Source organism: Dufourea novaeangliae, unplaced genomic scaffold (assembly GCF_001272555.1).
Source record: "Dufourea novaeangliae isolate 0120121106 unplaced genomic scaffold, ASM127255v1 scaffold228, whole genome shotgun sequence".
Taxonomy (NCBI): domain Eukaryota; kingdom Metazoa; phylum Arthropoda; class Insecta; order Hymenoptera; family Halictidae; genus Dufourea; species Dufourea novaeangliae.
In genome coordinates, this window is record NW_015374150.1 from 4,651,234 (window position 1) to 4,662,278 (window position 11,045).

General features: G+C 39.6%; 4 protein-coding genes across 4 annotated transcripts in view; 3 read left to right on the plus strand and 1 right to left on the minus strand.

Annotated features, from left to right (window-relative positions):
• Positions 1 to 1,754: 1,754 nt before the first annotated feature.
• LOC107191576 (short-chain dehydrogenase/reductase family 16C member 6-like) lies at positions 1,755 to 3,304 on the plus strand. The gene is made up of 7 exons (XM_015580638.1): positions 1,755 to 1,910; positions 2,106 to 2,243; positions 2,308 to 2,502; positions 2,602 to 2,731; positions 2,798 to 2,915; positions 2,986 to 3,111; positions 3,184 to 3,304. The coding sequence occupies exons 1-7, from the start codon at positions 1,755 to 1,757 to the stop codon at positions 3,302 to 3,304; spliced, it is 984 nt and encodes a 327-aa protein (XP_015436124.1).
• A 3,413-nt stretch (positions 3,305 to 6,717) lies between these two features.
• Positions 6,718 to 8,236, plus strand: LOC107191686 (estradiol 17-beta-dehydrogenase 11-like). Its single transcript, XM_015580785.1, has 6 exons — positions 6,718 to 6,906; positions 7,037 to 7,396; positions 7,524 to 7,638; positions 7,725 to 7,809; positions 7,936 to 8,046; positions 8,149 to 8,236. The coding sequence occupies exons 1-6, from the start codon at positions 6,718 to 6,720 to the stop codon at positions 8,219 to 8,221; spliced, it is 933 nt and encodes a 310-aa protein (XP_015436271.1). The 3' UTR covers positions 8,222 to 8,236.
• Positions 8,237 to 8,529: 293 nt separating this feature from the next.
• Positions 8,530 to 9,315, minus strand: LOC107191687. Its single transcript, XM_015580786.1, has 3 exons — positions 9,269 to 9,315; positions 9,045 to 9,178; positions 8,530 to 8,853 (listed from the first exon to the last, which is right to left on the minus strand). The coding sequence occupies exons 2-3, from the start codon at positions 9,108 to 9,110 to the stop codon at positions 8,548 to 8,550; spliced, it is 372 nt and encodes a 123-aa protein (XP_015436272.1). The 5' UTR covers positions 9,111 to 9,178; positions 9,269 to 9,315; the 3' UTR covers positions 8,530 to 8,547.
• A 1,698-nt stretch (positions 9,316 to 11,013) lies between these two features.
• Positions 11,014 to 11,045, plus strand: part of LOC107191638 (sodium/potassium-transporting ATPase subunit beta-1-interacting protein) — a 6,615-nt gene continuing 6,583 nt past the window's right edge. Inside the window, exon 1 of the mRNA XM_015580725.1 lies at positions 11,014 to 11,045. This exon is cut by the window's right edge and continues 2 nt beyond it. Coding sequence (XP_015436211.1) covers positions 11,014 to 11,045 — 32 coding nt within the window.

Consider the following 11,045-nt stretch of genomic DNA (forward strand, 5'->3'; position numbering starts at 1 on the left):
ATGAATATTTTCACAGGACAATGATATAAATGGAACTTTAACACTTTTTTAAGTGTTACAGTGATATTTCGTTGGCCTCCGTATTAGCGCATTGCGCCGAACGCGGATAGCATGATGTTGTAGTCGCAAGGGAGCAATTGATTCGAATAGACGTATTGTACCGTACCGCATCATATTGTATTTCAAACTTTTATATCATTAGAATTTATATGTATACATATGTATATTCCTATAAACATGCGTCAGTTAATATAAGCTTCATTTCATCGAATTGTCTTAAATATAACTGCATAAACAGTGTACAATCTTATACTAATTATAGTTGTCTGGTTCAACAGGTTTCTACAGAAACTAACTACTGCCTACGTCTTTTAAACTTGGGCTGTAGTAGTATCTGCAGAAACTGCCATGGGTGCTGGGGTTATTATCTAATTTCTTCACGGGAACACGCACAAGTGTCAGTCCCAATTCGACAGTTGCACGAGCAACATTCGACCGAGCTCGCGAGTTGTACGAGCAACAGCGAGAAATGATGACGTTTCAAAACTCTTGCGCATGCTCCGGAAGTTCTATGAACTCGCTTCCTCACCACACGGGGTCCCAGGCGTCTCCACTGGGGGTTTCGTGACCCCACGTTCTCACCACACGGGGTCTCTGGCGCCACCTGTGGGGGTTCGGTGACACCACTTATTCATCACACGGGGTCCTTGACGTTTACTCCGGGGGTTTTATGACCCCATATTCTCACCACACGGGGTCTCTGGCGTTTTCACCGGGGGTTCTATGACCCCACGCTTCAACACACGGGGTCTCTTACGTATTCGTTACCAATTCATGTAATGTTTGGAATATTGATATTAATTTATGAACCGAGACTATGGTTTCACAAGTTTCCAGGTTGTTGATACAAGAATAAATTAAAATATAATTTTTATTAAGAAAATTAATTACGTGCTTATTATTGTACTTATTTATACAGATTTCTTTAAGAAAAAACTGCCATGGTTGCTGGGATTATTATCTAATTTGTTCATGGGAACACGGACAAGCGTCAGTCCCAATACGACAGTCGCACGAGCAACATTCGACCGAGCTAGAGATTTGTACGAGCAACAGCCATAAAGAATCACGTTTCAAATGTGTACTGACGCAGCCATTTCACTACCGTTCATTGTCCCGTAATCCACACGTAATAACAACAAATTGAATCCGGCAAAGGACTACTGCAAATTATTACACACGTCTATCGAATGCCACCGGTAATCAAAATTTCGGCGACAAACTTATGAAACCTTTATGAAGCTTTGAAGATCCTACGGAAGATTTGCAAGTTACAGAAGAGGGAATTATTTGCGACGGATAAATTACAATATTTTATAAGCCTGAATATCACTAGAGCGTGCGTGTTTCTACTGAATCTATCTAACTAAAAGGCAGTTTTTGCAGATGTTTATACTTTCTGTAGAAACTTGTTGAAACAGACCACTACAGAATCGTGTGAAATTTGCAACGTATAAACAGAAGGTGAAAAGAATATCATCATCTGTCAGTGTGATTAATTAAAGCGTCCAAGTGCTCGTTCAGTTGACAGCCGAAAGCTATTCGTGATTTTGCAAGTCAACTTTTATACGCAGACTTTATGTAGGTATATGCATACGAGCATGCATTAGTACGGTTGCCTGAACCGTAGCAGATTCACCATTTGTTTGAAAATTTCACGAAGAATAACCACAACGCTACTCGAGGAAGTTGCGATGCCAATTATAGCGCGTGTCTTGAAATTCGATTATTCGCGCTTCTTGTACGATCTCTTTGTTTTGCCAATGAGGATCGGTGTAACTATGGTATTGGCAACTATTAGAACGATCGTACCCTTCCGTTCAAAGAGTTTATTGGGGGAAACTGTGCTGGTAGGTATACATCTTATACGAAGAACGTTCAAAGTAATACCAGTAGAATAGATCTAACGAAATCGTAAAAGTAGCAGGAATTATCCTGCATTGCATTTCGATTCTTGGATTTCTTTCGATTAGAATTCTTTATATCTCGCTGTCTATTATCCATTATCCATTATACTTTTGTGATCGTCAGTGGCTTTTGATTAGATTACTGGCGCTGGACATGGAATTGGTCGTGAATTGGCCATGCAGTTAGGTTCTTTGGGTTGCATAATCGTTTGTTGGGACATAAACGCGGATGCAAATCGATCTACGATGAGTGCCGTATCGGAAAACGGTGGCGAGGTAAGACGAAAAAATCGAACGATTAAAAGAAATACATTAAGTATCTCGATTTTGTACGACGTAGGTATACGGTTTTGCTGTAGACGTATCTAACAGACTAGAAGTCCGTGAAACCGTAAGATTGATGAGGAAACTGGGGATACCCGAAGTGTCAATTTTGATTAATAACGCTGCAGTATTGTATCATGCACCGTTTTTGAATCAGGATCAGGACCTCGTCGAGAAGACTTTCAATGTCAACGTTCTCTCGCATTTCTGGGTATGAAAATCGATCGAGTATCCAGTATTCGCAAAATATTATTTCTTTTTGTCGTGTCAAGATAGAAGAAAATATCTATACGGAGTTTCATTTTGCCAGACGATCGAAGCCTTTCTTCCAAATATGATAAAAAATAAAAAAGGTCACATAGTGTGTTTGAGCAGTATGTGCGGTATATACGGAGTGTCTGAAAAAGTCGCGTATTGCTCTTCAAAGTTTGCAGTCAGAGGTATGAATAGGAAATCTGCAAATCGAAGCGAAGTAACGACAATAATATCAGAAACGTGCCTTACAGGATTAATGGAAGGACTTTACGAAGAATTAAGGCTGGATCCTGATACAGCCAATATACGATTAACGACCATTTATCCATTTTACGTGGATACCGGATTAGCTAGAGATCCGAAATACAGGCGAGAACTATAGTAGCTGTGTAATAGCTTTCGGAGATAATTTACACCGTGTTTCTTTATGTTATCATAGATTCCCCTATATATTTGGGATTTTGTCCCCGCAGTACGCCGCGAAAGAAGTAATTAAAGCAATAAGGAGAAATTACGTCGAATACGCGATACCACGATGTCTTCTTACGTTGAACGCTATCAACAGGTTGGAACGTGGACGAAAGTGGTCCAGAGCGATCGATCGTCGACAATAATAGTTTCCGTGTTTGCTTTTCAGAATTATTCCTGAAAATACGATGAGGCTCATTCTCGATTTCCTGTCGGACGCGGAACGGAAACGAGAGAAGAAGTTTGCGAATGACGCGAGCGATACGTCAGAACGGTGTTATTATAGTTAAAAAAAAGTGTTACTGCGTTTAGCTTGAAAGTAAGATATTTTTCACGACGAAGCAATACATATACATAGACGACATTCAACGAGACGTTTAAGCTTTTGCACTTCAACTTGAAAGACTTATTCAGATTCTATTGTCGATGACCTGCCGAAGCGTGACTAACATATGTATGAATGTGGATTATTCCATGGTACGTGTGATATGTATTTATTCCTCGTAGTAACCGGGGCCTTGACCGTGGATGTTGAACCGGATCGGTTCAAAGGTTGCTGCACGGATTCCATGCGGTGCATCCTTTCCCTTTCGCGGGGCTCGCGTATACTTACACATACATGTACGTACTTGAGAATTTATTCAGGTCGCACGAGCAGAGACCAACGAGAGTAAAATTAATCTGCTAGAAAAGACGACGCTAGAAACGTTCCGACTCCTTGCCGATTCGGAATATTCGATCCGTTGTTCGGTCGTTTAAAAACGTTAAACCTAAAAGCAAACAAACCAACGAGTCCCGAAGTGGGAAAGGAAGAGGATGAAGGAGGCGACGGCCTTGCTGCTTGCTGCTTGCTGCTCGCGGCTTGGCTTATCCCGACATGTTCGAACGAAACGATATTCAGTCAAGTTGAAGCTATTCGAGCGCGCTGTCACGTGGATAGCGGGGCGTTCCTTGTGACTTCGTTCTTCGTTATTTGCATCTCTCGCGATTAAATAAATTATCATATTAGCAGTGTTGCTTGAACGCCTCGGATTGTCTCGGTTTCAACTTTTAACGCGTCGACGGACGTCTACATATATCTACTCCGATACGTTTCATTCGAATCGGCTCAGCGACGTTTTTCTTTTTCAACCGCATGGCAAAACGGGACCATATCAGTAGAAACACAAACAATAGCACAATAGTAGAATGATTTCGCGATTGCAAAACGCAACGATAATCGAAATTAACGTGTAGTTACTAATAATTCGGCAACTGTCACTGCAAAATCGAGACGTTTTATCGTTAAACACATCGATCATCGCGATCTTCTTAATGCTTTTCATCGAATCAGTAATTCCTCGAATTAAAAGAATTTTTTTCTTCAATTCTGATCTCTTTTTTCCTACCAACAGAACACCACAAATTCAAGGTAAGCGTCTATTATAGTAATTATTTTGTTACCCGTAATAAGTACGTTATTACGATGATAAGCTTAGATAACTACGACGGATAGAATTGTTGGTTTAAGAGCCTTATATATCATATATATATATTGTATATGAATTCTGAGCAAATCTAGAGGAAAACGATTTGTTGTCTGCTAAATGCACTCGTATACCCTCGTGTGATGCTGTGCGGTAATTAACTTTACCTTTTCCATCGAGTGCACCGTATGTAATTATCATTTGATTAACTACGTAACACATTTAATAGTAGAAAGATTGTTTACTAGCAAGTCGATTCTACGTGAATCATCATTCGTCGAATCATATATGTATTGTATATTTTATAGAATTACGTCCAACAAAAAAAGAATGATTTTGCATTACTCTTTATCGTCCAACGTAAAATCAATTGCTGCAAAGTTACTTACTCTTGTGATCGCGCAATGGATCAACTGGCTTGGAAATCCTAAAACAGATTTCGAGACGAATGACGTGATCGTACAATAAAAACAGTACTTCGATGCTTAATGCTTACACATTGAACAAATAACTCAGATGTCCCGGAAGGACCTTGCGTCATTCTCGGAGCGATGACCATCGTCGCGTGTCAGTAAGTGATAATCTAAATTTGTCGAAATACAATTACGTTTTTAGTTCACAGTATACACTAGATAGTTTACTACGTCTGTATCTACTTTCTTGAAAATCAAAGACTACTATCTAGCGTTATAAACTAATTACTGGATCGAAATGTAGTTATGTAGTTATGTAGTTAAGATTGACTCTAACGAATAACTTTCTGATTTGCTGTACTTACAATTAGAGATTTTTAAACACTGTAGAAGGTGTGTGCCTTGAGGGCATATTAGTGTTAAAATAGCAAGGTCGCGAGGCAAGGTCCTCCGGACATTTCTAGTTATTATACATATGTACATAATGTGTATCGTTCAGTCTACAAAAATTTGCCAGTAACTCGAACTCGAAGTCGTCGGTATCAAGGGCGCTCGTAAAATGTAGCGACTATCCGGTATACATATGTATACATATGTATGTATACAGAATACTTCACAAGCTATAGTATTTGTAGGAGAATTTATGCGGATAAATTTTATATAAATGCATTTCCTCTAACAATAAGATGCATCGGATAGCGACAACGAGATGCTGTTTCGTCTTTTTATACATTTGTGGCAGGAGAATACGAAATGTCACTGGAGACCATTCAGTTCCATTGTACAGTTATAGATAAATATTCACAGAAACTCATTCTTGTGTCAAAAGCTGTGAAGTATCGACATTATTGATCCAACTCGATTAGCAAACTCGACTTTCCACTATTTCAGTATTTAACACCGAATTTATTCCTCAAGCATACCGATCACTTCCGAGTTCAAAGTACTGTTATAAACTACATGCTAATGACGACCCAAATCTTGTGTAACATGGTCATTAATCTATTTCCTAAATTTATTTATAATGCGAAACATCGCCTCTCATCTTCAAAGTTACAGCGTATACGTACATATCTATGTATACATATGTATGTAATACGTGTAATACATGTATACCGTTTCTGTTCGTTTGCTATATTTAGAGAAAGGTGATCGTGGTTCGTTCAACCGAGAAATTAAACTGTCGCAGAAGAAATGCAAGTATATCGCGGAAGTACCTATTGTTGCCGTGTTTTTCAGGCGTCAACTCCTTGATCTTACTTCTTTCTTAGTCTCGAGTATGCAATTCTGCAATTTTTACTGTTAATTGTAGACGAAACGTATACCGCAATTAGATTTTAAACGGCCCCAGACGGCAGAGGCATTATGTAAAAAAAATATACTTGGTCACTCGTGACATACGGCAGTACCCATAGTTTGTTTTTGTGTCAGATTTAATAACACGAATATCATTGTTGATTCTATTATATTTACATATCTACTAGCTTGAAAGTGGTATCTCTGTGTAGAAACGATAAATTGTATTTGGCTTGTTAAACGAGTAATGGTAATTCGGAAAAACAAAAAGATAATTATGGTAACAGCATTAAAAATCGTTTCACCTCGCGTGCAGGAATTTGGTGGTACATATTCTTAAGCAATGCTTAATTTCGCGACTGTAAGTAATGTATCCGGAAAGAAGGTCTGCGCTGTTTTACCATGATAAATACGAATATGCCATTTTGAGTTACGTGATCCACGCTACATTACTAATTTAATTGCGAACTCGACAAATTAAAAAAAAAATGTTGTTTTCTCCAGTAATCTGTTTTGTTTCAGCGAAGGATGATTGTCCCGAGAGACGAAACGCTGACGGTGAACTCGAGGTTCGGTAGCCCTTCGGTAACTGTCTGCTTGTTTCTCACCGTTGAATTACTGATCGGCGCTCTTCTGTCGGGCTTTCTAGCCGTTCTTGAGATCGTGAAATCCCGACTGCCCAAACCGCCGAGAAATTTAACCGGCGATGTTGTCCTGGTAAACGTCTCGAACTTATTCTCGCAGAGTATATACCGATGGAATAAGATACCGAAACCGTCCTTTCCTGCGACTTTCGAATTAACGCTCGACGCGACTCGAATGACAAAAACGTTCCCCTTTTCATCAGGTAGCTGGGGCCTCGTCGTCTCTCGGCAAATCCATCGCGGAAGAATTCGCCAAGAATGGATGTACCGTCATTTGCGTGGACCGTGAGTCGAAATCGGTCGAAGAAATAGCCTCTGGTCTGCAAGCGCGTTATCCCGTTGTCGAAGAAGTCAGACCAAGTCATCGAAAAGACGATTCGCCGCGACCAACCGCAGCAATAACCGCTTACAAGTGCGATTTATTGAACAGTGAAGACATACGGAGAACCGCCCAAAAGATCAAGAACGAGGTCGGTAGGGTTGACGTTTTGGTAACTTGTGTGGGCAACATGGATCAGGATATATTCGACACAGCCAGCAAAACTCTGATGAGCCATTTCTGGGTAAAATTAATTCTTCCCTACGATGAAAGATAAAAAATACTTGAATTTAATCAGTTCTCGCATTCGATCGAGTGTGTGTATGTGTGTGTGTGTGTGTGTGTGTGTATGCTATTTTTTGTCTTCGCAGACGGTATTGGCGTTTTTACCACTGATGTTGTATCGCGAGCGAGCGCATATCGTCGGTGTCACGCCAGTTGCATCAAATTGTGACGCGTACCACGGTTCAAGAGCAGCGATAGCCAGTCAGTGTCTGATCGTAACGATGTTTACGAAGATAGGAATCATAGGGTAACAAACAAGTATAACCGATGCTTTTTCTTTTATGCAGGTCTGATGGAAAGTCTGACCGAACAATTGAGCAATCACAGCAGCCAGCTGACGTTCCTCGCGTTCTCGCCAATCGCAAAATACAGGTACGCATACTTTCGGGGGAGATTATGCGATCATTGTTTGGAACATTAAACATATCGATCCTTTTTATCGTTTCGTTCCTGTACATATATTCCACTAATTGAACGAATTTCCATTGTTGTTTAAAGCACGCCAACAGAAACCGAGAAAGAGGTAGCTGTAGACATCGTGCAGGCAGTTCGAACGGATTGGAACAGTTTAAGAGTGGGCTGGATCTCCAGGTTTTCGTATCGTATAAGGTATACCTCTGAAAATTACCATAAATTAGAGACGTTGGTCACAGAACCAGTAACCCAGACCCACGCAAGAAAATTGCTATACGTCCGAATACATCGTTTCAGCTGCGCGATGTACAATTGTATAACGTCATTCACGGAGTGGATTGGTTCGCAAGGATGCGATTATCCTGCATAGATCCCATTCGTCTCTCTAGACCATGGAGAACAGGATTAGTAGATCGAGGACAGTCTAGTGGCGTGCGAACGACGAAGACAGAAGTTAAGATTATTACGGAAGACTGCTTTAAAATTTGCTCAATTAGTCAAGGAGAACCTGCAAACTCGTATACTCTTTGGTTAAATATTTATTCGAACTTGTCGAAGATGTCAAGAACAAATGATCGTCGGACGGCGTGCACGAAGAGAATACACGTACAGAAAAATATACATATATGTTATTAAAGGAGAAAGAACGAGATTTAATTAAACGATTTCGTTTGGTTACCACCGACGATGCGTATTTTATTCCGAAAGCAAAACATCGTAATGGCCGTTGTCCGAGTTTCCGGTGAATAAAAGCCTTGCGGTTTCATACTGAGAGCTCACGTGGTTGTGAAACACCCGCTTGAGTTCGTATCGATCTCTGATCTCTCGATAAATCGACAGATTCATGTAATACATTTTCGTGGCTACCGTGCACTCTAGCTCGCTGGCGAACGTACCGACCATGCTCATGTAATCGCAATACGTTCGACGTTCCGATATGTTCCATTCGGCGATCACGAACGGTCCGTACTCGTACCAGTTTTCTTTGATGTGCTGAACGACCTGTTTGACGAACAAGCAAATAAACCTCGCCATAGAATAGTCGTTACTTTAAAGCGTTTTAGATTCTAAGACTGTGGTGGTATTAAAAATGAACCGGTAATTCCGTTTTACGTTCAGATCGCTCTAAACTATGTCAACGAACGGATCCGATTGTAAAACGGATTAATTATATTGGATGAAATAGAGCCCACCATGGAACGGAGGTATCGGTGTTCATCCTCGTTTCGCCATAGAATGTAACTGATCGCTCGGAACATGCAATTCCCATCGCCGTAAATGTTGTGCACGCGGAACGTGCCCTCTGCACACCTTAAGCGAGCCGTACCTGTAATATTACAACAATATGCGTTAAGTAAGAAACAGAATATTTTTCCTTACGTTATACCTATACAATGGTTTAGTAAATACATGGTACCTTTCTTAAAGAAGACAGAACGTTTGTTTTTATTTGTATTAACTCGTGAAGTTCTGGCGTCGCGTGAGACTAGTTTGGTATAATTAACTGAATCGTTACGTCGACAGTCGGTAGATATCGTTTCCCGAATCCTTGCGTTTTTCACGTTTTTCGAGTCTTCACGGTCCAAATATTTGTCGTGTCCAAATCGATTATGCCTTTTTGCATTCTTCACCAGTGGTGATGTTTGCGCACACTTCTCTATTGAGGATGTACTTCGAATAAAGTGCTGTTTAAAGTTTCTTTTTAACTAAGTGATTCATTACGAATTTGCAATCGATTTTCTAAATCTACTGGGAACGTAAATATATACATGTTCAGAGATTTGATAATAATGTTTCAGATAACGTAACAATTATTCTATGTCTCGCGATTTTGTAAGCGAAAGTACGTATTATACATATATAACGATTGTATTATAATGTGGTGAAAAGGCAAAGTATCCAAAAATTAAGGTAAACAACTTTTATTTACCGTCTTCGTAGATATGGCTGCAAAAGTAGAAACACAATAAGCAAGGTAAAAATAGCGTTCTAAAAAATGCTAATATCTGGACTTTAGGAATGTCCAGTTTAGGATTCCTTCACGAGCGAGAGAAACTCTCAGTTTTGTCGATTGCCGCATCTTTTGATAGTATTCGAATGCGACCCAAAACGGGCACAATAAAATATGATATATTTTTCATCTAATGACACCTCATATCGTGTATTTTACAAATTATAACATGTAAATTGATCTTCTGATGTTTCATCATGTTTCCATATACATATGTATACGTTGAAGACTGCATACTTCGGTGCATACAAAAATGGGAAAGACAATTATATATCATTCAAATCAAACTTCTCGGTTAATTTCTTTTCAATAGTTTTACACAAGATGGATTTGAATTTTGTATGAAATTAGAGAACTTAAAAGAAGAACTTATGTTTTTATAAATTCCACAGCTATTTATACTTTTATATCCTCCCACGCACTTCATATTATTATCTCAATCTTACATCGACAAAATCGTTCTGTGTTTAACACCTCACAAGCATTCTAACTATGGTGCAGTTATCAATCCAGAAAAAGACCGATAGGAACGCATAACTGAAGTTATTTTTACGCTTCCAAAATCATTTTCTAAAATCTCTAAAATGTGATGCTCCCATTACGAGCACAGTTTGTGTAAATACTGACCGATAATAGCGCAATAATGTTTTTTAGCTTATGAACATTAAACATAAATAAAGATTACGCTACATCGAGCGGAACTTCTGATTACATACTTATACATACATACATACATACATACATACATATGTATACATATATGCGAATTACGGCAGGTATTGAAATTCGGAATATTGAAAGTATTCTTTGTACTGCTCTAATTACATTCTATTTAAGTATCGGTGGTGTGTGAAACACTTCCCGTCCCATGATCATGATGAATTTGAATGGAACGAATTACTCTGAACAGACTACTGTAGACAGTCCGCGCAGTCCGCGTACAAAATAGTAGCGCTGCGCGAGCGAAGTGTGTACTGTGTGCATGTCACTTGCACCAGTCACCCACGAGAAAGGGACGAAACAAGTGCTGAAGAAACATGGCGGCGGCGCATTGGAACGTGCCAGAGTGATGCAGTGTACACGCAACGAAACTCCGAAGTTCGACTGACCAAAGAGGCCTCGTTTGCTAAATATCTACCTGGCCAAATGACATGGGAATTTGTAATCGAAGGCACTTCCTGCT